Source organism: Chelonoidis abingdonii, chromosome 9 (genome assembly GCF_003597395.2).
Source record: "Chelonoidis abingdonii isolate Lonesome George chromosome 9, CheloAbing_2.0, whole genome shotgun sequence".
In the NCBI taxonomy this organism is placed as follows: Eukaryota; Metazoa; Chordata; order Testudines; family Testudinidae; genus Chelonoidis; species Chelonoidis abingdonii.
In genome coordinates, this window is record NC_133777.1 from 18302764 (window position 1) to 18330102 (window position 27339).

The 27339-nt window shown below is 41.0% G+C and overlaps 1 protein-coding gene across 1 annotated transcript in view; it reads right to left on the reverse strand.

Annotated features, from left to right (window-relative positions):
* Positions 1-27339, reverse strand: part of XYLT1 (xylosyltransferase 1) — a 339335-nt gene that overhangs the window by 153314 nt on the left and 158682 nt on the right. Inside the window, exon 3 of the mRNA XM_032790486.2 lies at positions 13947-14475. Coding sequence (XP_032646377.1) covers positions 13947-14475 — 529 coding nt within the window. The remainder of the gene's footprint in view (positions 1-13946; positions 14476-27339) is intronic.

Consider the following 27339-nt stretch of genomic DNA (forward strand, 5'->3'; position numbering starts at 1 on the left):
TCCTTAGTTTCCTCTGGTATGTTCTTAAGTTAAAATAGTGAATGCCTGATTCTTATAGGGATTGTAAGGTTTACTTGAAAATCCTAGGACAAGCAAAACCAATTCACTAAGTGCCCAATCCAAGTCTCACCAACCTCAGTGGGGGATGTCCCACTGTCTCCAATAGGAGTTAGACAGATTAGGCACTTACTAGATGCTTCACTAAGGTTGGGATATTCCCAGGGAGTTGGGTGCCTAACTCATTTAGGCTATTAGAAAAACCCCAGTACAAAAAAATGAAAATAAACTATTATGTAAGCTGGCCTCATGGATAAAGTCTATATTAGAGATCACTAGTTGGTAAACCTATCCTCAGAGAGTGAAGCTTTGGCTTTTCAGCAGTCAAAGGTTCTGCACCAAAACAGATACAAAATCCCTTGTCCTGACATTAGCTTCCTACCAGGCATAAAACACTAGCCGATATTAACCCTCAAATGAATGGATCAGTACTAGAAATATTCTTCTGTCACAGTTTGAAATTTTAGACCCTGAAGCACTCTCAGCACAAACAAAAATTGGAGTTATTCTGAGCTGCTGTTTAAAGATTGACTGTTCAGTAATAAGGCTTATAACTCACTTCAAAAAAGTGAGGCTTTTTTTGAAGGACAAATCTTCACATAAATATGGAAAACAAGTATTGGCCAGATACTTAGCTAATGTAGACTGACATAGATAGCTTCACTGAAGTCAAAAGAGCTATGTCAATTTACATTAGCTGAGGATCTGGTCCATTTTCTTTACATAATTCACAGTAGTCTTGGTTTTGCCTCCAACTCCTAGCAGAAAAGTGTAAAATCATAAAATGCACACTGACCCAATACAATCTACTTTCCTCTCTCTTCTGCAATTTGGCAAACATCCAGTGCATTGTTGTTCTTGTACAATTTCTGTTCCTAGTTAATATCACTAGTTGCCCCTCCAGTAATTCAAGAATGAATTCACATTTGTGAAGCAGCCAACTGAGCCAAGACATTAGCTAGTCTGCTTTCTCTGTCTAATTTGTTGCTTTATAAAGAATTATTCCTTGCCAAACTATTGGTAAACAATCAAAGAGCAAAACTTTCTTTCCTGGGGATATAAAAGGACATGAGGTCAGATTTTACAAAGGTAACTAGGGGCTTAAAGAGGAAGGTCTGGGCCTAATGGAATTTTCGGAAGTGCCTAACCAGCTTGAAATCAATGGGAGTTAAGTGCCTAGGTCACTTAGGCACTTTGAAAGTCCCACTGGGGTCTATCTGCATCTTTAAACACCTTAATATCTTTGAAACTCTGGCCCATTGTAAAAACTATAATGGGTAAAACAAGATTTTAGTAAACTTTTCTCTTAAACTTTCCTTCCTCTCCATGCTATTTGGTAAGGTAAAAACCTGTCCTTCCCTGCTATTCTATTTGGTAAATTAAAAGACAAAATGACTCACAGCCCACAAGTAGATGGTGAATGTAGAAATGTATGGTTCTATTTAGTCAGATTAATGCTCTCTCTCTCTCTCTCTCTCTCTCTCACACACACACACACACACACACACACACACACACACACACACTTTCAATCTAAAAGTAGTATGATTTAAAATTTTCTTCTGTACCATAATTTCTCTTGGCTGGATGGAAACCATTTCCAATTAAGAAAAACAGATGGGTAAGAACAGAGAGCTGAAATCTAGTCACAAACAAGGGTGTATCGTCATTCGATAACTGTACTCTTACCAGTTTTTACCAGCTACACAAATGAACCAGGAGTAGAACAAAACACCTCATGGTTCCTTGGCGTGTGAAATGCTCTAGAAAAAAGCATGCACTATACAACAAAAAGAACAATGCAGGTGATTATCTTCTAGTTACATAAAGATATGCTTTCAACTGCAGCCCACTAATACAATTAGGAAGATCTGTAGAAAAAAGCAGCACTGTGATAGCCAACCTCTTTGATACTGCACCATGGTAAAACCAATATCTCTTAAGAACAGTATGTTTGAAGGCTAATTAATCATAACAGTGAAAATTGTATTCTGGTGTAATTCAGAGTGAGGAGGATGGTGAAACTTTCTCTACATGTATGCTTCTCCCTATAGCTGATCCACGGAATACACGTATTGCAGAGCAGATCATTCACTTGCCATCTTGGAAATCTAAAGAGAGATTGTTTGGGGGTCGGATAGTTGTACTCAGAATTCAATGTGAGGAGCTTTTCAAACTCCCAAGAGCTGGTGCAGAAATCCAGCAGTTAGGTGGATGTCAGAGAGGATTTTCCCTACCACATGGTTCACAATGGCCTTCTGTTAGTGAATACAAGGAGATCGAGACTTTGGTTTTAACATTTAAAGCTTTTCATAATACTGAGCTCCTGGCATCCTCTAAATGTACCTACTCTTTTGCCTTTTTAGATTATTTGGCATAAGTCTTTAGAAAGCAGAAGAGATGATCTTTATATGTTTGCAGACCAAGCTTTAAGGAAGATTGTGCGGTTAGCCCAAACTTTCAGAAGTGATGTCCCGAGTCTCCATTTATTCACTCTGATTTAAGTTTCCGCGTGCCAGTAATACATTTTAACATTTTTAGAAGGTCTCTTTCTGTAAGTCTATAATATATAACTAAACTATTGTTGTATGTAAAGTAAATAAGGTTTTTAAAATGTTTAAGAAGCTTCATTTAAAATTAAATTAAAATGCAGAGCCTCCCAAACTGGTGGCCAGGACCTGGGCAGTGTGAGTGCCACTGAAAATCAGCTCATGTGCCACCTTTGGCACATGTGCCATAGGTTGCCTACCCCTGGGTTAGCCATTTGGAGAACTTTTTATTTTAGGGTGCCTAGTGCCTTATCTCTATGGAAAAATCCTCTGCAATTTAATAGGGTATCAATAGAAATGACTGTAAACAAGCCATAAGATTTGACGTAATAGAAAATGATATACTGTATTCCTGCAATAAAATTCCATTAGCTGGTTTCAATTCTACAGAAAGGATACAATTCTCTATTAAATTCTATTGGATTTCACTGTAAGAGATGGAATAGCATTGATGGATAAGTACCCAATAAATAAAATGTGTTATGATGATCTGGCTGCAGTAAGTACCATGTGTAATAAGGGAGTGACACATCTCCCTGCATCCTTGATGAGTGAATGAGGGGTTAAATCCTGTCTTTACTGAACTCAATGGGACTTTTGGCATTGACTTCTCTAGGGCCAGGATTTCACCATAAGCTTACCAGAAACAAAGTGTTTGTAAAACTGTATGCAGTGCACTTCAGAGCTTATTGTGAACATCCATTTGTCCACAAAGCTTCCTGGTATGAACAGAAGACAGATGTTGGGCCTTATTCTGCTCTTGCTTACGCAGGTATAAATCAGGAGTCATTCTTTTGACATCATTGGATGGCTGATCAATGGCATTTCATGGATGCTAAAACTGTATGAGAGGAGAATCAAACCCTATTCACTTTTAACAAGCCCTCAAACTATCATCAAATGATGAGTGTTTGTTCATCAGACTAAATTTATATTGAGTAACGATAACATCTTTTTCATAGCTGCTGAGCTACAGACTTCTTGTCACTCTCTTTTTCTATAGAAGTCATGATTACTTGAAGAAGAAGAAGAAGAAGAAAAAAAGAGTCTGCTGTGTTAAAAGTATATTCTATTTAAGAAATACTCACTTGCAATGGAAATGGCCAAATTATGGAGTCTTAAAATGGCATTAATTTCTTTTAACACTGGCTTCATGCCTAAGGTGTTGGCATTTTAATTGAGACAAGTTCCCTAAACTTTTTCTTTCTCACTTCCAAGTGAAGCAATTACAAAACAAACAAACAAACAAACAAACAAACAAACATTTGCCCCATAAAGCCCAGGGAGTCCTAAAATAATCATTCATTTTCTAAAACACTTTTTAGGATGAGGGCTAGGTTGTTTACATTCTCTGGAACTATATATTCCAAATATTGTGGGTGTTTGGTTTCTTTTACAATAGGGCACTCTGGGTTTGGACAATCTGCATGAAAAGTGTCTGGTTCCTGAAGCCACAACAAATGAAAAACCTTGTCCCCTGGAATTCAAAAAGTTAATCTCTTTTTAGGAAGAGATGTCAAAGTTTACATATTTTAAGGCTTTATTTTGCCATCACTTCTAAACAAATACTGCCTAATTCCTTTTAAGCAAAAACAGAGTTTGTTTACAGTATGTCTCTTGGGTCTGTACAACTACTGATATCTTCTGGGAGGGTACCCTTTTAAAGCCAGTTGGAAAAGTCAGACAACTTTCTTCAATACACTATACGGCTGGAAACCTAGAAAAACTCTTTACAGCTGGCTGGCATGCCTGCCATCATCTCTTTATTGTGCCTCAGTGGTAGAAGCTTTGAGCAGAGACTGCACATAATTGACCAATGAGCTCTCCCTTCCACCCAAATCTTTGTTTAGCCAATGGTTTTACATTTGGATAAATCACATTGCACTGTATATGGAATATTAAGGAATTTATATCTTCAGAATGATAGATGCACAGCAGATTTTAAAGTATGGACTCCATCAACTGAATCCTGGAAACATACTGCTTCTTCACAACTCAAGAAAAAAAATCAGAGGGCCAGCAGTGAGCAGTTTTCCATTTATTCATTTATTTGTCTAACCTGAAGGTCTCATCAGGTCAGGAAGACTGAGAGACAGGCTTGGTCGGCCCAGAACAAAAACAGCACAGTTCAGTCCCTTCTATTTTGCTTTGGAGATTTCACCAGTGACATCAATGTAATAAATATAGTCAAGAAACTGAAAAAATATTTTACGTCAATGTGTGCATATGTGTATCTTTCCTTCTGCTTGGCAGCCTTTCCCACAAATCTGCCCAGCTCTTGCCTTCACATCACACCAACAATTTACTGTAGCTATGGCCCATTTGACTGACTTTTCTCTGTCTACACGTGCATTTCAATATCACTCAGAGGCATTCAGTACTCAAGTATCTCTTCTTTCCTCCTCGTGTCTTCTGTACGCAGTAATTCTTACCAAAGCTTTCACTAAGCTACCCCCACCCCTCTGCCTTTATTTCAGAAGGTTTATTTCTGGAACATTTTTGGTCATTACTCTCCTTCTACATTTACTATCACCCCTCCCATTTCAAGGTGTATAAGAAGTTGACATTTTACTATAAGATTCATGAGTGGCTGAAAGTTTCAAGCCTATTTCCACCCTCTGCTTTTGTTGCTAAAAATGTATTTTGCTTGTTCTTAGCATTTCCTTCAAAGTGACAATTTTTGAAAATCTTTTTCCTGGTGTTTGATGTCGTAGCACTTCAAGCCAAAACTTCCATGCCACCTAAAACCTTAAAATCATCATAATTCAGTTGGATTGGAGGAAGGGGGCTGTCGTTTAGTGGCGAAGGAAAGTTGACAACTGCTCTCTCGGAATGTGAACATGGCCCTGCCTCCTAAACTTGCCAACGTCCTGTGAGCTGCATGTACTGCAGAACACCCGAAAGAGGAAAGGGCCATCTGTACAGAGGCTGTGTACCCCTACACTGATTCCCAGCATCAGGGTCACCCAGGGTCTACAAATCCCATACTACCATTGGTTGGCCAGTTACAGCTGCCCTAACCGCCTTTCAAAAGGGTGTCTTCCTTCAGGGAAAGGGGACACCCTAACAAGATAGTGCCGACATGATCAACATTTGGATATGGCGGTATTTTTTCTGGTGTTTTGGGATGAGACTCACAATTCTATCTTGCCACAAACTGACTTCCTTCAGACCTGCTGAGTTCTAAATGCCCAGGTCTCTCAGAGGTGCTGCTGAAATCTCTCCAGATGGCCAACAAGAAGATGCAGAGACAACACTGGCCCATTCTGCAAACTGAGAGAACTCTTATCTCCCTTCCCCTCTGCAAGAGGCCTTTAAATCCTGATCCTATAAAGAATATTTACATGGCTAAATTCTTCTTCCATCATACAGAGGGATAGATGGTTTTAATGAGTTTGCTTTATCATATGTAATGGTCTAGTACCTATCCCATGGGGTCTGATTCTTCTCCACTGACCCCAGATTTACACTGGTGCCACACCACTGACCTCACTAGAAGAGCACCTTATTTCTATTGATGTAAGGAAAAAAGACTCCGACCCTTTATATTTTCATAAATTCATTTAGCATAAAATACAAGTGCTGTTGTTTGAAGTCAAAGCCAAAACTACCCTTCATAATGAAGGAAACACTGGCATAATGGTTTCCAGAGCTGCACACAATCTCCATATGTGGTGTAATTACATCTTTAGCTTTCTACAGAGGAATAGTTTATAGCTTAAATGCTATTAATTGTACGCAGTGTTGTTCCACAGGATGTTGTTCATTGATAACTACTCAATTAACGTTATTTTGCAATTAGTCTATTCACAGTAAATATACTGCAACAGGAGTCATCTGTGGAGCAGCAAATTAAGTTCTGTTGGGTCTGCACATGCCCCAGAAATTCAATGCCAGTCTCAAAGAGCTTATACTCATCATAGTATTTTTACCATGTTGGCGAATAGATTTAAGGCATGAAGGGAAGTCTCAGCAGTGACTGTGGCTTGCAATGGCTAAACCAAAAGAAACAGAGATAGATCCAATAATCTTTATGGAATTGGTCCCACACTCTTTAAATTTTGGATCAAACCAAATGAGTCAAAAAGCACACTGTGAAAATTCTGAAAACTAAACAAAGCTGTCTCTTCAGCTGTCAATATACATGTATAACCCAAGGATAACTGTGTCAAGTATCAGAGGAGTAGCTGTGTTAGTCTGGATCTGTAAAAGCAGCAGACAGTCCTGTGGCACCTTATAGACTAAGACGTATTGGAACATGAGCTTTCGTGGGTGAATACCCACTTCATCAGATGCATTTAGCATTTCAAAAGAATCCTTTTTATGGTCAAAGGGTCAAATTCTAGCTAAGCTACCTATGTCCTGCTTAGCTACATTTCCCCTCCAGTTTAAATTGTGTATGAAATTCTCTTTCACTTCCTGTCCAACAGTTGTGTAGTCCTGCTCATACATTGTTGAACTGCTGCTGTATTCCACTCCAGAAGTGGCTGAATTTTAGGGGCAAGTGAAGTAACTGTTATTATACCTGTATATTACTCAAGAGAAAGAGCTACATTAATCTACGGTACATGATCTGCATGTCTCAGACAAAGCTTGAGAGCATGATGAGATTTCAGTTACTCCTATGCACTGGAATATTTTATTCCTTAGAAGCTTCTCAAAAATCAAAATGTTTCATTTCTGTGAGACAGAGCAGCAGTATCAGGAGAAACATGTGAGAAAACACCCTGATTTGGGAAAAACTCCGTCAGTGCTGATGTATGACACAGATAAAGATCAGTTTGATTTTTTTTTCTATTTTATTTATGAGCCAGGTTGCCATAGGGCTGAAGGTAGAAGAAAAACTGTTCTGACATATAAACTGAGCAAAGATGACATAGGAGCCTAAGGGAAATAAACCAACATCGCTCCAGGCTCTCCATTCTTAATAGGGACTTTTCTTTAATCAAAAGTGTAGGTTAAAAAAAAATCCTAAAGGAAACTGGAAACATCCGAACTCAAGTACCAAACACCTGGATCAAGGAGTACTAATTTTCAGCCACAAAGAACCACAAGTAGATTTGAGACCCACATGGGAGTCTGATGATCTGGACCAGAGAAGAAATGATTTAGATACCATGTGACAACACTCCTTTGCTCATGACTCAGATTTGGTGTTAGTCATGCAGGGAGCAGTCTGCCATCTATCCAGCAAACTTTCACATTGACACTCCAGTCTCTAGCAATCAGAGATTTAAAACACTGCAAGCTACATGGTAAGTGTGAAAAGTAGATCAGAATCCAACAAATCTGAAGGGAATATCAAGAGAAAGAAAAAAAAAATCACAGTTTTAATCTCTATACAGCTATGCTTTTTATAGTGCCCACAACTGCATTATCTGTGTGTGGGCTTGGAAGAATTAGATTTTTATTGGTAAATATTGGTAAACGTCGATTTCATGATACATACACAAACTAATGAAAAAATATTTTCATCAATAATAATCAAAATTCACAGATAGGCAAAGTACGAAAACTGCTGCTTGAGAACTTATTAGAGTCAAAATCCACTGATTTAGACTTTTCAATTAGGCTTCTTACAAATGGACTAATGAATGAACAGTAAAAATCTTGCAGATTTGTGGATTTCAGGATATTTACTTTGTATATTTTGACATGTGATGTTGACAGTGTGTGTTTTAATGGTTTATAAAAGCTTTAACTTTTTGAATCTCAATGCCTATTGTCATTAAGTAATTTTGGACCCTCTTCCCAGTAATTTCCCACAACTAGAAAATTTAAAACAACAACAACAGGGAAGAAATAATTAAAAAACATAATTCTGCACAACCATGAAAATGTAAATGGATAAACATAGATGATATCTGTTGAAATTATTTAAAAATTTGAATTCTGTGAAGCTCTATCTGAAGAGCTGCGTAGTGAAGCCAATAGTGGACTTTTCTGCTCTCTTACAGGGGGGTCCCGCCTGAGGAGTCTATAATACAGATTAAGGCCATGTCTACACTACCACTTTTGTCGGTACAACTTATGTCACTCAGGAGCGTGGGAAAAAATCACCCTGAGTGACATAAGTTACACGGACAGAAGCAGCAGTGTGGACAGTGCTTTCTTGGTGGCAGAAGCTTCCCCCGCTGACATAGCTACTGCCGCTCATGGAGGTGGTCTCCCATTGGCATCGAGTGGCTACACAAGCAATCTTACAGTGGCGCAGCTACATCGGTACAGCTGTGCCACTGTAAGCTCTCTAGTAGAGACATGGCCTAAATCAGACTAGCTTTGTCAAAGAGGAGAGTTTTGCAGAGTACAATCTCTCAGTCTGGCCTCCTCTCCAAACTTGTTCCATAGCCAGGAGCTCTCTCTCTCCAACTTTCACTGGCTTCATCCAGGCTTTCAGTGTGCTGTCTTGGAGAAGTGCAGCTGTCTAGGTGGGTTACGGATGGAGGTACACTCAGTGACATAGCTGGGCCCTGACCCAGCCATGGTTTTGATAACCAGAAACAACGCCTTGAACAACTAATGGAAGTGGGCTAGTAGCCTGCGGTGGCACACAGCACAGAGGAAGGCTACTCCATCTTGCACAAGCTGCAGCTCTGCACGTTGTCGCTACTGAAGAGTAAACTAAACTGTCATGCCAGCCCCATCAAAAAGACAATCTTCCTGGTTACCAAAAAGACAATTTTCCTGCTTCCCTTTTGTAATCAGTACAGCGCTAGATTTGCCCATTTTTCCAAGTCTCCCCTTGTATCTTCATCCATCTTTCCAGACTGCACCCACTACACTTCCACTCTCTCCTCCTTCAAGTTCCTTTTCAAAACATATACTTCAAAACCAAAGTGGTGTGCCTCTCAAGCTGCCTGCTACGCTGACCTCCACAACATCATAATGTTATAGTTGAAGCCTCTGACAATCCCCTTTCCTCCACCGCCATTTGTCATCATTCCTTGCACTCCTTGAGCGAGGGACACAGTCTCTTTGTAAATAACTACGCACACTAACAGTCCTAAACAATTCAGGTAACATGAAAAGTCTCATATTCTATTTTGCTGCTTCAATCATACTCTTAGTATATGGTACACAGGTGGACTGAAGCGTCTCTCTTCCGTTTCTCATGGAGCGAACACGCTCGTTTTAGAGAAGTAGCAACGGATGACACTGTCGGTTTAAACAGTCCTTTCCATAATCCATTTGAGTTTCTACACTACTTGCCTTTCGACATAATAAAATACTTCAAAGAAAAGAAGTTTATAAAATACTGCTCCTCTTGACAGACACCGATGTGAATGTATCGCTTAGAATTTATGCCAGTCTGGCTCAGTGGCGTCATATACCACGATTGATGGCCACAGTTAACTATTCTGCAGCTTTAAACAGCTATGTATCTATAAATGGATCCTAGGGAATTGCACTCTAGACGACATCTCAGTGGAACTCACAGCTCTTAAACATGTTTACACATTGAGATAATGAATGAATGAGTGAGACCAATGCATAAATATTTAAAGTTCACAGCTCTCTTATAAACAGATAACAAATCTTTTTCATATGCAAACATAAAGATACATCACCGGGCATGCTGAAAGCTTAGATTGATCCCCAGAATGGCTGACTTGTGCTGACACACAGCACAGAGCTTTCTTGATGTTTAGAATATTAAGAGCTATGCACAAGAAAACAGTAATACCAACACTATAGTGCTTTCATTCCAAAAGCTCCAGGCTAGTGCTCTACAAATGTTACCTAATTAAGCTTACCACTCCTTTAAGGAACATATCGGGTTCATGTATCCTCCGCCCGAGGGATAGTGCAGTTGTTTATCAGGACACAACAATACACACATTTTAGGATAAAAAGGAGGGGTTGTCTGATCCAACTGGCCTACTAAATCATTTTTGTGGATAAGTTACATTTTTGTGGATAAGTATCTTAGAAATGTGGCTGTAAAATACAAGGACTACAAGTTTTTTTTTTTAAAAAAAATCAGGCTCACTTTTTAACGAGAAAGGGTTGAACACTTAAGTAGGGCCTACTCCTGCAAGGTGTGCTGAGTGCCTCCTGTAGGGCATCGAGCAGTCATGCTGTTGACTCCTAATGTCTTTCCTTGACCCCTAAAATTCCTCTTCTGAAAGGGGTGTGACTTCCCAGCTGAGAAGCTGCCTAGGGATTCTACCATTCTTAAGAAGACACTTACATCACAGTATGCTTGTACCTTCTACATTAGCATCTGGCATTTCATTGGTGATGCTGTTGCTCTATCACTTTCCCACTGCAAAACTGCCAAGCCTGCTCTTTCTACCCTCGTGACTAAGGGAAACTACACAGAACATTACCTGAAGGAGAATTTGGCAGTGTTTGAAACAGTTAACTTCAGCTGTCAGTGTGGAAGGATGGAATAACCTTGAGGCAAAGAGAAGTCAACATTTTCTACTAGGATCCATCTGCCTAGGTAAAGACATTCTCAAAAAAGGGGCCTCTCTGCTGACAATCTTACAGAGCTCCAGGGACATTCCTGCTAATCTGAAGACTCCTGGCAATGGCCTGTCTACATCTTGTATTTTAATATATATCCTGCACACCTCATTGATGGAACTGTTGATTGTTGGGGTTTTTTATTGTTTTTTTTTATTTTTTGGTCTCTTCGGGTAGGTGTCCAGGAACATCCCTCAGCTGTTACTGAATTCACACACATTTTAAAAATAAAAATAGGTCAAATGACTTATCAACTGATGGAATCTTAGTGACCTATTTCCTAGTTTCATCACTAACCAGTCAACTTGCCTCTATCATTCACTAGACTGTGTAATAAACAAAAGGTTTGATTTTATGTCATATGCTGTCATTTGTGAAACAATTGAGTATAGAAAATTATTATTGGCCCAGGACTGAAAGGTGCTTGTCCAGACCCTTGGACAGAGGTACTTGTGGGAAATTCCATATTTAAAGATAGAATCAGGAAATATTTCTGGGGAAGGCTGATGTTAAGAATGGTGGCTGTTTAAAGCTACAGTGGGGTTTGGAATGTTACAATAAGTCCCAGGAGAAAAGATTAGCAGGCAAGTGCTGCAGCAGGGTGTGTTGCAAGGTGCTGGACCCCCTCAACTACCTCACAAGGTCAGACCAAATTGTGTATCTTAAGGAAGAAAAGGAGGAAATGACAACAGACACTTGCAATGACCGATCTCACTGTTGTTACTTCACATAGAACAGCCCTAGGAGCCCAGGAACAATTAGGCCAGCAAATAGAAAATATATCAGACAGAGTAACCCTAACACTTTATTGCTGATTGTGATATAACTGCCCAGAGACACATTATATTGGCGATCATGTACATTTCTAATTTCTACATGAACATTTAATTTGTGTCAAGCTGAGGTGTGAATCAACCCCGCTGCCTGCTGCGGACTAACTATCTGGCTGGACCCTGCTGACGCACATTAACAGTGCATGAATGTATTTTGATCTAGACCTCTTTGAAACAGGACTAGAACAAAGTGCAAGAACAAACTATTAATGTGTATCAGCAGAGTCGACATGGACAGTTAATCCATAGGAAAGGGCCAGGTACACAATACCAGTAACCAGAGTGCTGAGAGATTCCTTAGTCTGAATATGTTATTCAAGGACACTTTCTTGAACTATTTTGGGACAGAGCTCAATATAACTCAGCCTGCCACTGAAGTGAAGTTCTGCTTGATCTTCTCCTTTCTTTATCTTTTGATTTTACCTTCCTCTCTTACCCGGTCTTCCATGCCTCCACTCTTTCCTCCAAATACCTCCTTAAAACCTGATTTTTCCACAATGTCTGTTAACGCATCTCCTGTTTTCCTACTCTCTGCCACTCAGAGAAGCGATACTGAGTGTTAGGGTACGTCTATACTACCCGCCGGATCAGCAGGTACTAATCGATTTATCAGGGATCGATTTATCACGTCTTGTCTAGACGTGATAAATCGATCTGCGAATCAATGCCCGTACTCCACCTCAGCAGGAAGAATAAGCAGCGTCGACGAGGGAGCAGTGGCAGTTGACTCGCTGCCATGAGGATGGCCAGGTAAGTCAAACTAAGATACTTTGACTTCAGCTACATGAATAGCGTAGCTGAAGTTGCGTATATTAGATTGATCCCCCCCACTACTGTAGACCAGCCCAAGTGTGAGCATGATGGTGACTCCAAACGTGAAAGAGTAATTATAAAAAACTCTCTCAAAGACCAAAACAAATACATTGAAGAAGTGGAAACACAGACACACCATGAAAGATCCTATTCACCAGATCTGATTTAGTTGTACCTCTCCCTTTGTACCTCTTCAAGGCCTTTTCTCATTTGCTTATAAAACACCAAAGTACATTTTAGGCTCTGATCCAGGAAAGAACTTAAGCATGTGCTTAACCCTGTGCAAGCAGGGAAATGCTGATTGCAGTACGGGAGCCCTAGCAGTGCTGTACAAAGACCACTGCTGCTAATAGTAATGTTTCATGCTCACAAGCTATTCAGCAGTAAAGGAATTCATTTTAAGCTATGGATAGTTCACAGTTAGTGAAATGAGAGGAGCTCTTTTTGAAGGGCGTAAAAAGGACAGCGCACACACTCACACCAGAAGAAAGCCGTGTGCAATAAGCCAGAAATCTGATCTCACATTAAAATAAAAAACAATTAAACAAAGCCTTGTCTTTGGCTACGGGTTTGGATTTGAAACTCAGAACTAATAAACTTTGAAAACCACATTTGTTGTACCAAGACTTCACTAAAAACAGAACTGAGCCACAAATTACTTTGTTTACTATCTTATTTACCCTACTCTTCCTGCCTCCAGGTTAACAGTTTCCATCCACCAGCTCTCTGTCCCCTGGCAGGAAACAGCAATGCTGTCCTTTTGTTGACTGGCAGAAGGTGCCAATTTTCACTGTGGTTCTCTCCACGTTTCCCACATAGCATGATCTCCTTTGTCGAATAATGGGATGGAATGAATAAACATCCACTCTCAAATATGCCTCTTTAACTTTAGAAGGAAACACTGTAACTGCTGCTGCCTGAGAGAACTAGCATCATCGTTTGAAAACTGGTTAAAATTGCATAGGAAAAATCTAATGGAAGAAAACTGAAGCAGAACATTCAATATAAGCTTAACAAGAATCTTGTGTTCTCTGCACACTTCTCTGTTAAAGAAATCTTTAGATACTCGCTGTTTGGCACAAACCAGAAAAGTAACGTTATACTTTACGGCATAATGTTGATTTTTATTGTACTGGACCAGAGTCAAGAGGCTGTTATTGCATAAAATTCCCCTCCTCCCCACTTGGTATTGTAGCATATTCCACTCTAGCATCTATTGACTTACCATCCAGAGGACACAAACGCATCACCTTCTCAGGCATCAGCTTTCCTTGCTTGTGTTGACAGTATATCTCTGCAATCTCCCGCCGACAGTGCTTGGATTTGGACCGAGACAGAGCTGAGATTGCCTCCTTGCCTGATATTTCACATTTTGGTGGCTGGTCATATCTTATTTCAGGGGAGCTGTTCCCACTCCGTTTTAAATGAGGTTGTCTGGGAGACCTGTGAATCTCCTTCAGATTGCTGCTGCTGCTGCTATTCTTTACAGCATAATGGCCGAACTGAAGCACTTCATTGGAGTTCTTCCCCAGGAGTGAGTTCTCCTTCACCTTTCCTTCTTGCTCTAGTTTCTTTTTCAAGTGCTCCTTCTGCTTGCTAAGAGGCTTCTTCACCAGTTCAGGCTGGTATTTTTGCCTCTGAGTCCTGGGAGCAAAGTTACTGTTATCAATATTTTCAAAGTCCTTGGGTACAGAGTTTTCATTATTGCTGTCTGTTCGCATTTTCTCTTTTGGCCGGTGGGAAAAATAACCATCCTACAAAAGGGGGGGAAAGTTACATGCACGTTACTACACTTTTAAAATCCCATTACATGCAACTTCTACGTTAAAGAGTAAAGTCAATTAAAAAAAAAGGCATACACATTAAAATACAAATACACATTAGACTGCAATCCCCATGCTCACTCACTGGGCCAGAAATGGGGAGGCTCATGTTTTTAAGCATTGATTCCTGTGGGGCTTGAGTCTGCTCCCATTAAAATCAATATCCTAACTCTGTGTTCAAAGGGAGCAGAGTTAAGCCCTTGAGTAGCTTCAAATCACTTCAGTAGGACTACTTGCGTGAGTCAGTGCTCCAGAATCTGGACCACTCAGTAGTGATTTCCTCTTTGAGTAGTCCCACTGGCTTCATGGACTAAAGTACTACTTGATGTGAGTAAAGATGCTATAGTCCAACCCCTCGTATGTTCATATGACACTACATGACAATTAGAAAACTTTTCATTTTTTAAATTATACTTGATTTGAGACTTGCTACTGACTGGTGTTTGACAGCATCACAGCAATGTAGCCAATAAGTAAAGGTTATATATAAACAATAAGCAATGTGTAGGAATGGAGTGAAGGGTGGTCAGTGATGCTCAGATTACACTCCTCATCCCTGGACAGGAATCTAATTCGTTTCCCAACAGCCTGATGAATTATGTAATTCAAAAAGGAAACTTGGTTAAGAACTGACTGTCTCTTTAATACTGTGTCGTTAATATTTCTCCTCCCCAAAAAGATCACATTGCCATAGTTATACATATCACCACCGCTAAAACTGAAAAAAATGTTTTATCCAGGAAAAGCAATGCACCCACGGAAACATGAACAAAGTCACGGAAATGTATGGCTGGAAGGGACCTTGAGAAGTTGTTAAATCCAACCCTCTGTGCTGAGGCAAGACCGAGTATATTTAGACCACCACTGTCAGGTATTTGTCCAACCTGTTCTTAAAAACCTCCAATGATGGTGATTCCATACCACCCTGGGAAGCCTATTCCAGAACTTATTTACTCTTCTAGTTAGAAAGCTTTTCCTAATATCTAAATCTCCTTTACTGCAGATTAAACCCATTACGTCTCATCCTACCTTCAGTGGACATGGAGAACATTTGGTCCCAATCGTCTTTATAACAGCCCTTAATGTATTTGAAGACTGTTTTCAGGTCCTCATCACTCTTCTTTTCTCAAGATTAAACATGCCCAGTGCAGGACCCCATTAGATACACCCTCCCAGTTTGGCAGTGAACCATTGATAACTACCCTTTGAGTATGGTCTTTCAACTAATTTATCCCCCACTTTACCAATAATGTAATCTAGATCACATTTCCCTAGTTTGCTTATGAGAATGTCACGTGAGACTGTGTCAAAAGTCTTACTAAAAATCAAGATATATCATGTCTATTGACCCCCCCCCAAGTATCGCCTCACTTAAAAACTACTTGCTTACAAAAATCAAACAAAAATACAAAAGTGTCACAGCAACTGCTACTGAAAAATTGCTCACTTTCTCATTTTTACTACATAATTATAAAAATAACTCAATTGGAAGATAAATATTGTACTTACATTTCAGTGTACAGTATATAGAACAGTATAAACAAGTCATTGTCTGTATGAAATTTTAGTTTGTACTGACTTCGCNAAGATATATCATGTCTATTGACCCCCCCCCCCCGCCACTAGGTCAGTAACCCTAACAAAGAGGGAATTTAGGTTGGTTTGGCATGATTTGTTCTTGACAAATCTATTCCTTATAACCCTATTATCCTCTAGGTACTTACAAATTGATTGTTAAATAATTTGTTCCAGTATCTTTCCAGATATCAAAGTTAGGCTGACTAGTCTGTAATTCCCTGCATCCTCTTTGTTCTCCTTTTTAAAAGCAGATACTGTGTTTGCCCTTCTCCTGTCCTCTGGGACCTCACCTGGCCTCCAGGAGTTCTTGAAGATAACTGCTAACAGCTCTGAGATTGTTTCAGCTAATTCCTTAAGTGCTATAAGATGAATTTCACCAGGCCACAAATTCTTTAACTTGTTCTTTCCCAAACTTTCCTTGTGTTCCTTCCCCCTTGTTAATATTAACGGTGTTGAGTATCTTGTGACCATTAACCTTTTTAGTGAAGACTAAAGCAAAATAGGTATTAAACACCCCAGCCTTCTTGATGTCATCAATTATAAGCTCTTCTAATCAGGCACAGAATAACAATTTGCTTCATAATTTCACCCCCCGTTGCTATAGAAACTTGTTTTAGCGTAGCAGCGATTGCCAATGAAGATTCCTAGGTTACATTTTGTTTTGTCATCAGGCTCAATGTTATGCTCCTGACAGCTCTTGGTGAAGGTGGTACGGGTCAGCAGGAAGAACCTCAAGGCAGACCACATCCTTTTTGTCATTTTGGATTGTCACAACCCTTAGCGACTGAGTCACAGGAGAAATAAAGTTTCCTCGCTTGTGGCAGCTCAGGAGCCTGCCTCATGGCAGCACTCACCAGATGTCTATTTCCCACTCCTGAAGTTCTTTTCTGATGCTATTCCACTTCCTGTCCCAATCTCAATAGTCTCCAACACATATTTATTAATCTCACTAAGAACTGCTATGCCTGTAAATGAGGCACTTTTATGAGATTTACCCCAAAAAAAACATATTTTGCTGTTCCATATTGCAAGTATCTCTAGAAAGAGAAACAAAAGATTTGTCACACCAGATCAGCATATTTGTTTAACAAGTTCAGTTTCTGCCTCCAGTTCTGGCCAATACCTGATGATTCACAGGAAAGCTGGTTAGGGAAACACAACAAACTTGGCTGACTGTACATGGGGGAACCACTTCCATCATAACGTGTGCAGAAATCAGCATACACCCTATGTATCGATCTTTGATTACTCCACATTAATATGCAAACCTGCCCATAAACCAGTCCTCACCTAAATCTGTGACAGACTTCAGTCGTTGGCCATAAAATTATCCGGTCCCTTAGAGCTGTAAGTGTGACTTATACACTAAGCAAATTCAGTGACATTCTACAACGTATGGTGGGCGTTTCCCCTTCACAATTGGCAGGACACAGCCAGTTTTTCTTCTTCTTCCTAATGATCGATTGCAACATTCATACAAACATTCTCCAGAAGTGAATAAGTGTTGTGGGTAGCAAAAACTAATTTACATTCAGAGATCCATTTTCTCACATAAGGCTGGTTAGTAAAACACAGCTGCTAAATTTTGCACAGCTCCATTGCTGACATTTATGCAAGCTATTTAATGATGAATTTGCAAATTTGTAAATAATCTGGATACACTTCAGCTCATGGCTAAACACACCCAATCCCAACAAGTTTCAGTGGTAGGACATGGGAGCTGCTCAAAACGTGGCAGCTGTGACTGTGTGCTAGGGAGACTGGGGTAGGTGGCTGTTTGAGGTTGCTGGAAGGTACCTGGGGTGCTAAGGTATTTAGGTGGTTGTCAGAGTGCTCAGCTGAGTTGGGGGATAGCTGAGTGGGGGCATCTGAAAGAAAGTGGTGACTGCCTGGAGGTTAGCTAGGTGAATGAAGGCTTGAGTGGGAGCTTGAGGGGAAGCTGGAGGCTGTCCAGGGAGTGGCTCGGTGGATGAGGAGCCTGAGGCTGTGGGAGTTTATGATAGAGTGGTTGCTGGGGGCTGAAGGAGCCTGAGGCCAGCAACAGCCTTCTCTCCTTGTGCTGCTGCATCTGTTTCTGCCAACAGTTGTGGCCTCCTTCCTGCTGCTCCTTTCTGCCTGTGATCCAGACTGGGTAGCAGTGAGAGGAAATGCAGAGGGGACATGTGGCCACAGGCACTGAGTTTTATTTTAACTTGGGGGTGCTCCACACCTGCTCTGCCCTGAGGCCCCATCCCAGCTCTGCGTCCTCCCTCAAAGCCCCTGCCCTCACTTGGCCTCTTCCTGTCCCACTCCAACCCCTTGGCCAAAGCCATCACCTGCTGCTCACTGCTCTCCTCCCTCCTCAAAGCGCCTTCCTCAGCCACTAAACAGCTGTGGCTGGTGAGTGCTGAGCACCCACTTTTTTTTGTTTTTTTAAACGTTGGTGCTTGAACCCCAGAACACCCACGGAGTCAGTGCCTATGCACATGGCTACCTACTCAGTGGGGCCTCTTGTCACATTTTAGCCCACTGACTGCTAGCTACACTACATTTTTCAAGACCTGTGTCGGAGACAGATAGAGGAGTCACTGAGTGGGTGAGGGTGTGTATGGAATGGGCACGAGAGAGATATTGCATGGATGGGGGTGAGCAGATTTTCAAAGGCATAAAGAAGTGAGGTGCCCAACTCCCATGAAAAGTCAATGGCAGTTACGTACCTAACTCTCCTGTGTGTCTTGGAAAATCTCTCCCAGGAAGCAGAGTGCTTTAATTAAGAAACAGGATATATATATTCATATGAGAGGGGAGAACTGTGCACGTCAGAGAAAGACTATAGGGGGTATTGAGGGAAGGGGGGAAAAAGGGGTATATAAGGGTTAAAGAGACAAGAGGAAACAAACACCAAGAGAAAAGATGATCTGTTCCTTGAAAGAAAACAAGAAAAAGTGGAGTGAATGCAGAAAAAGCTAGGACAAAAGTGAGGGACCCACAGTAGTTAGTTCCATGTTTAATAAACTGATTAAACGGGAAGTTGATTGACAATACTTTATTTAAACAAACAGCACAGCTGCTTTATTCCTTCAGCGTGCAGGGGGTGTGGCTGAGTAGATATTTCTCACCATAATAAGTACAGGCCCTCAAGCTAGTAGGTGAGGAATACATTTTTTAGGCCCCAAGAACAGACAATGTCTCCCTTTATTAATGCTACCAACAACCAGAGGAAGTGGTGGGAAATTGGTATGAAACTAGCTTCAGGAATACGTACTGACTTTTGTGTAGGCTTCTCTTCAAGTCTTCTTGCCACTTCTGGTAGGTCTAATAAAACGGAGTCAGTGACAACATCCACTAATAATAATGAATGATGGTAATAATTCTTAGCACTGACGTATCATGTTTCATAGTCAAAACACTTTACAAATGTTAGCTAATTCTTTCTTACACCTCTTCTCTGAGGAAGTATATTATTATTCCTGTTTTACAGAGTGGAGGTGTGGGGGAGGGGGGGAGAGAGGAATGAGATAACTTGCCCAAGGACACACAGTGATTCAATATCAAAGCAAAGCCAGGCTTAGACCTCAGCAGTAACTGGCTCCCAATCCCATGTTCAGACCATGCCTCCAGCACATGACTCAACAAGAAAAGAAGCAAGCAGGAAAAAGAGCAAGAGAAATGTAAAACATGTAAAGCTCATTAACATTATACCAAAGACATCTCTATTGAACTGATACTGCTTTGACAAATTGGTTGTTATTTCATACATTTGATAGTTGTCATGTTTCCTCTATTCTTACCAATCACTATAACCTTAGGACAGTTATGCTCACTAAAACAAAATAACTCAAAATATTCAATGTACTTATTGTAATGATCTTGCATTTGTATGTTTGTGCAGTAGCTCAGAAACTCTAATTGTTCTACTGCTACATTACCTCTAAGCTGTTGCTGGAATCCTTATTTATTCTCATGAAATAATTAAATACAATAATGTCCTCCATTCTCATTCGACCTTAGAGGCATGTTTAGAGCAAATTCCAGAACGGGCACAAATATGCTAACTGCAATAATTGTTCTGTGATATGGATTGCACTGTAGTGGGATCTGAATTTTTAAAAAACCAAAACCATTTTAGGAAATGTCACTCACTATTCCCAGTCTTATCGGAGGATTTTCCACTGCCTCAAGTCTGGAGTTTAAACAGCAGTGATGGCTACTTCATTTAGCTGCTTTGACAAAAAAAGGCAGTTTTATCAAACCGAAGCATAAAGACACTTAAAAAAAAGCACAAAGAGAGTTAAAAAGTTTTAAAGCTCAGTTAAATCAGGTTATCACCAGTGAAACATTAGTTACATGGCTGGCTTACATTATCCAGGTTACAAAGATCTGGAGAATGAAACTGAGTTAGATATTACACATTACAGGTGACATATTCAAAATATAGTGTGCTTGTTGCATGCCATAAACAAACAAATCAAATGGCATGTTCTGGTGCAAGTGGGAACACAGACAGGCACTTGTGGGTACAACACAAGTAAGTAGACGTGATCTGGAGGAGTCAGTGTTACTCCTGAGCATAGGCAAGACCTATAGGGGCCACTTCTATAGTACAGCAGACATATAGGCGGCCTAAATGGGGAAATAATCATTTTGAGGCTGTTCTAAATTATGCAGAAGGCTAGCCCAGGCCAGCTCCCAGAAGGCATAGGAATTAGATAAGTACAAAGGTAGGTTAAAGTCACCTTTGCCCTCACTTCTCAGCAGTACCAGGTGTTGTTCAGACACAGCTAAGGACCTAGACTTATTAGTTCCATTTTACAAATAAGTAAAGTGAATTTTAGGGCAGTTAAATGACTTGCTCATGATCACACAAGCCTGTGGCAGAGCTTGGGACAGATGACCCTTAGCCCTATTTGCTACCTGCAAGACTATCCATCCATTCTGAAACTGCTACCTAAAACTCTTTGAAAATTCACCAATCACTAAACTAACATTGCAGGAAATACCCAGTTGGCAGCAGAACTGGTTGCACACATTAGTGAAAGTAAACAGTGGGATTTTCATCACTCATTACCTGTATTGTTAAGGGATGAAACCAACAACACTTTTAAACGCATGACACTAACTATTCCAACAAAATGAATCCTCACCATCCCTCCCTCTATGCACACCAATTTATTCTCTATATGAAGCTCTTAAACTTTAGGGAGTTAAGAATGAGGACTTCAGGGGGGAATGTGAAAGAACAAACAAGAACTTTATTTGTTGAGTTTCAACAATACCCAGCATGCAGAAGGTAAACCTACAGGGAAGCCACTTTACAGCAATCAAAAGTATCCCTGAGGTAAGTTTTCACTTTAAATATACTTTAAAGCACTTTTTGCCTATAATTGGAACATTCCATCATTCAACACTTGGGGCCAAAATACATAGTTCCAGTGATAGGCAAAAAAATCTGTCTCTTTCATTAAAGTCTTTCGAAGGTCTCTCATGGCAACTCCAGGATAAGGTATTTCTGTATATCTTGGCAACATCCCATCTTGTTTCTAAATGATTGTCTCTAAATTAAAAAACCCACTGAACGCTCTACATTAAAAAGGTCTAATCTCTACAGCAAATAGCTAGTTGGTAAGGAAGAAAGGACAGAGGGATGGGATCACCAATGTCATTTGTCTTTGGGAATCTTTATATGTGGCAATTCTTTTCTTGAAGATTACAAATCAGCCTGAACCAAACCCCTGGATGAATACCCACTTGCCATCCTGAGATTAGGGGAATGTATTTCTGTTTCTGAATTTTGCAACTACCTCATGATCTATAAAGGACTGAATTTAAACTCAGACCTGAATGTTCCTGGATTTTTGTAATGTTTGGATCAGGAGCTGAACTTTGTAGTTTGGGCTCATCTCTATTTCAAGTACAGATTTGAATTGTAATACAACTACAACTCTGAGGACCAAGCCCTCAGCTGGTGTAAAATCAGCATAGTTCCACTGATCTTACTCATAGACTCACAGACTTTAAGGTCAGAAGGGACCATTATGATCATCTAGTCTGACCTCCTGCACAATGCAGGCCACAGAATCTCACCTACCCACTCCTGTAACAAACCCCTAACCTATGTCTGAGTTATGGAAGTCCTCAAATCGTGGTTTAAAGACCTCAAGATGCAGAGAATCCTCCAGCAAGTGACCCATGCCCCACGCTGCAGAGGAAGGCGAAAAACCTCCAGGGCCTCTGCCAATCTTCCTTGGAGGAAAATTCCTTCCTGACCTCAAATATGGCGATCAGCTAAAACCTGAGCATGTGGGGCTCAAAATTATGGCGAATCGAGGCGTAAAACCTGAGGCATGTGGGAAATTACTCATGCAGGCCACGCACTCAGAAAGAATTCTCTGTGGTACTCAGATCCCACGTTGCCATCTAACTTACACCATCACAGAGCATTGGGGGTATATTTTTACATACCTGCTAAAGAATCCAAGATCAAGTTAATTAGACAAATCGAGCGTATGCCCATCATTGCAATCCCGTCCCTAAACTTATCCAAGCTTAGTCTTGAAGCGCAGGATCATGTCTTTGCCCCCACATACTCCTCCTTCGGAAGGCAGTTCCAGAACTTCAACTCCTCTAATGGTTAGAAACCTTGGTACTAATATTCAAGTCTAAACCTTCCTAATGTCCAGCTTTATCATCCATTTGTTCTTGTTCGTTCCACCATTGGTACTTAAGCTTAAATAATTCCTCTCTCTCCTGAGTCAATTTATCCTCTAGATATATATTACCAAAGACCATCATATCATCCCTCAGCCCTTCTTTTGGTATAGGGCTAAACAAGCCAAGCTCTTGAGTCTCCTTTCATAAGAACAGGTTTTCACCATTCCTCGAGATCATCCCCGTAGTCCTCTTCCTCTGTACCTGTTTCAGTTCTGATTCATCCGACAGCTCATCTGAACATGGGAGACGGAGAAACGTAGCACACTAGGATTCCAGATGTAGAGTCACCAGTGCCCCCAGTATGACGGTAGTTCGTACTTAGGTATGCCTGCGGGGAAATCTAGTAACGCCGGGGTGATTGCGACACCACGGCCACGTCCTTAACCTGCTTATTTACTGGAAAATATCCTTGCCTGATGCATCTCCAAGACCGCATTAGCTTTTTTAAACAGCCATAATGATACCCATATTGGCGCTCATAGTCAGCCTGTGATCCGACCAATACTTGTCGTCAGAGGTCCTTCTCATCTTCTGTTACTATCAACTGGATGTGTCCCAATTTTAACCAACACAATTCTTGTTATTAATCCCTAAATGCATGACCTTGCACTTATTCCACTATGGTAAATTGTCATCCTTTTACTATACTACGCTTCGCTCCAGTTACAAGGTCAGTCCAGATCTTCGCTGTAATCGATATCCCGGTCCTTCTCTGTGTTAACGAATACCTCCCAGCGTTGCGTCATCCGCCACTTCATTAGCACATTCCTGACTTTTTTGTGCCAAAGGTCAGTAATGAAAAGCTTAAATAAAGATGGACCCAAAACCCGATGCCTGACAAATCTCCACTAGTACACCTCCCCCTTCCAACCCCTGGGAAAAAAAACAGTCGTCACCTTTCAGTAATGACCCGTTGTTCGCTCTCACCCTTTACACTAGTTTCCTTAATCCATCTTTCAATTTTCAAGATTGATACCCTCATCTATATTGATCCCGATCTTTTCCAATTTAACTAATAATTCCCCATGTGGAACCATATCAAATGCCTTACTGAAACTGAGGTAAATTAGATCCACTGCATTTCCTTTGTCTAAAAGATCTGTTACCTTCTCAAAGAAGGAGATCGAGTTGGTTTGGCACAATCTACCTTCTGTAAAACCGTGTTGTATTTTGTCCCAATTACCATTGACCTCAATGGCCTTAACTACCTTCTCCTTCAGGATTTTTTTTCTAAGACCTTGCATACTACAGATGTCAAACTAACAGGCCTATAGTTACTCGGATCACTTTTGTTCCCTTTCTTAAAAATAGGAACTATGTTAGCAATTCTCCAGTCATATGGTACAACCCCTGAGTTTACTGATTCATTAAAAACTCTCGCTAATGGGCTTGCAATTTCATGTGCCAGTTCCTTTAATATTCTTGGATGAAGATTATCTGGGTCCCCCAATTTCATCCCATTAAACTGTTCGAGTTTGGCTTCTACCTCAGATGTGGTAATATCTACCTCCATATCCTCATTCTCATTTGTCATCCTACCATTATCCCTAAGCTCCTCATTAGCCTCATTAAAAGAGGCAAAAGTATTTGTTTAGATATTGGGCCATGCCTAGATTATCCTTAACCTCCACTCCATCCTCAGTCTTTAGAGGTCTCACTTCTTATTTCTTTGTTTTCTTCTTATTCATATGGCTATAGAACCTTTTACTATTGGTTTTAATTTCCTTTGCAAGGTCCAACTCCACATGGCTTTTGGCCTTTCTCACTTTATCCCTACATGTTCTGACCTCAATAAGGTAGCTTTCCTTGCTGATCTCTCCCATCTTCCACTCTTTGTAGGCTTTCTGCTTTTTCTTAATCACCTCTCTAAAATGCCTGCTCATCCAGCTTGATCTACAACTCCTGCCTATGAATTTTTTCCCCTTTCTTGGGATGCAGGCTTCTGATACCTTCTGCAACTTTGACTTGAAGTAATTCCAGGCCTCCTCTACTTTTAGATCCACAAGTTCTTCAGTCCAATCCACTTCCCTAACTAATTTTCTTGATTCTTTAAAGTTAGCCCCTTTGAAATCAAAAACTCTAGTCACAGATCTATTTTTGTTTATCCTTCCATTTAGTTTGAACTGAATTAGCTCATGATCACTCGAACCAAGATTGTCCCCTACAACCATTTCTTTATCCGATTAGGCACAGCCATTCTACCACCAGTATCACCTATTAGACTGGTATCTACACTACCCTTCTTCCTTATGTCCATTCTCCAACCCATGGCTGTATCCTTTCTTACTTTGTTTTCTTCTCTCTTAATGTTAAATTTTGGCATGGAGATTACCTGGACATCTCCCAACCATCTCCCCCAAATTCCTAGTTTAAAACTCTCTTAATCAGTTGTGCCAGCCTCCATCCTAGAAGGCTATTTCCCTCATTATTCAGGTGAAGTCCATCCCGAGAGAACAGTCCTCTGTCCATGAATGCTCCCCAGTGGTCATACATCCCAAAGCCCTCCTTATAGCACCACTGCCTGAGCTATCTATTGATCACCATAATCTTTGTTGCCCTTCTCCAGGAACAGGCAGAATCTCACTGAAGATCACCTGAGCCTCAATTTCCTTAAGTGTCTTCCCCAGTCTGGCATATTCTCCCTTGATACGTTCCAGCGAGAATCTAGCCGTATCATTTGTTCCCACATGAAGGACAATCAGTGGATTCTTTCCCACTCCCATTAGGATCCTTTTCAGCCTCAGGTCCACATCCAGTATCTTAGCACCCAGAAGACAGCACATCCTTCTGTTCTCAGGATCAGCTCTAGTTACAGGCCTGTCTATTCTTCTCAGTAAGGAGTCCCCAGTCACATAGACCTGCCTTTTCCTGGTGACAATGCGATTCTCCAGTCTATCCCCTGTTCCCTCTGGCTGCAAGTCCTCTCGATTTCAATCGTTCCTTGCAATCCTCCACAACCCATCCTGTATCCTCCTGGGGCTCATATTTGGTATTATCTCCATTGACTCTTTCCTTCTTCCTATACGACTAGCTGCTCTTCTCTTCTTCCTTGCTCTCTCACCTTCAGCGATTATGTGCTGTGCCCCTTCTTCATTTTCCAACTCTGCAAACCTGTTCCTGAGCTCTATTTCTTCTTCACTAGCCAGTCTCTCTCTCTGCCTGGTTCTCTTAGTCACATGCTTCCACCGTCCACTTTCCTCACCCAGCAGTCTCCCCTCAGAATTCTTTGGTCCTGCTTCCATCTGCAAGTCTGAGCTTTTCCTTTCAGCCTCCTCATGTCTCTGCTCCATCATCTGCTCGAACCCTCTTCTAAATCCCAGCAGAGTTTCCACCTGCATCTCCAGTCCTCGGATCTTTTCTTCCATCAACTCTATCAGGCAGCACTTCATGCAGATGAAACTGTTTTCAGGTACCCCCTCCAGGATCATGTACATGCCACAGCTTCCACATCCAGTCATCCTCATTGTGTCTTCCACTGCTGCCTTCCCACCTGAAACCTGTTAGTCCAGGAAACGCAAACCACCACCACCTACAACAAAACAACCCCCCAACGGGCACCAGAACACCAGCATAACACCACCCACTCCCTTCACTAGCCTGTCTATTCCTCTGCCTATCTCTCTTAGTCTCCCCCGCAAACTCCCCTTGCAAACTCCCACTGAAACTCCCCTGTTTACAGCTCTGTTTGCTGGCTCCTATGCCACTGCAGCTGTCTATAAGAGCTGTGTTGATTTACACCAGTTGAGATTCTGGCCCTGAATGTTTAAACAATGAAGCTCTTCCAGGGTTAGTGGGTGTTAGCACACAGATACTGCTGGTAGGCAAATGTGATGAAAACTCAAGAGAAAAAGGAAGGCAAACAAAGGTTTACTCTTGTATCTTTCACTTCTTTAACTATTTTTCCCCCATAGTGCGCTCTACCCCTGGAATCTGAAAAGAGAAATTTGCCTAATATGCATCAAAGACATATATAAAAACTAAGGCTTGCATTAACTCTTTTCAACATGGGCTAACAAGTGATATGCTGTAAGCTCTTTACAATACAGGACTTTGTGTGTCTGCAGAAATACAAATTCTTGAGGTGCAAAGACTCTAACTGAAGCAAAAATTCTATAAATAAAACAATTAACAGTGCTAACTGAAAACTTGAAACGTTGAAAAATAAAATGATGCATGACAGATGGCAAACAATGGGCACGATCCTCCAAATTCCAGCCCTTCATGCAGTCACTTCACATCTATGCGATTTGAGTGTCAAATGCTACCTAATCAGGATTATCTCCACTCCACTCAATACTGCAGTCCCTACTCAGGGCTTGTCTATACAACCCGCCAGATCAGTAGGCAGCGATCGATCCAGTGGGGGTTGATTTATTGTATCTAGTATAAACAGGGTCGCCATTTGCGTAGGGAAAGCCCCTGGCAGGCCGGGCTGGTGTGTTTACCTGCCCCATCCGCAGGTCCAGCTGATCGTGGCTCCCATTGGCCGCAGATCACTGCTCCGGGCCAATAGGAGCTGATGGAAGC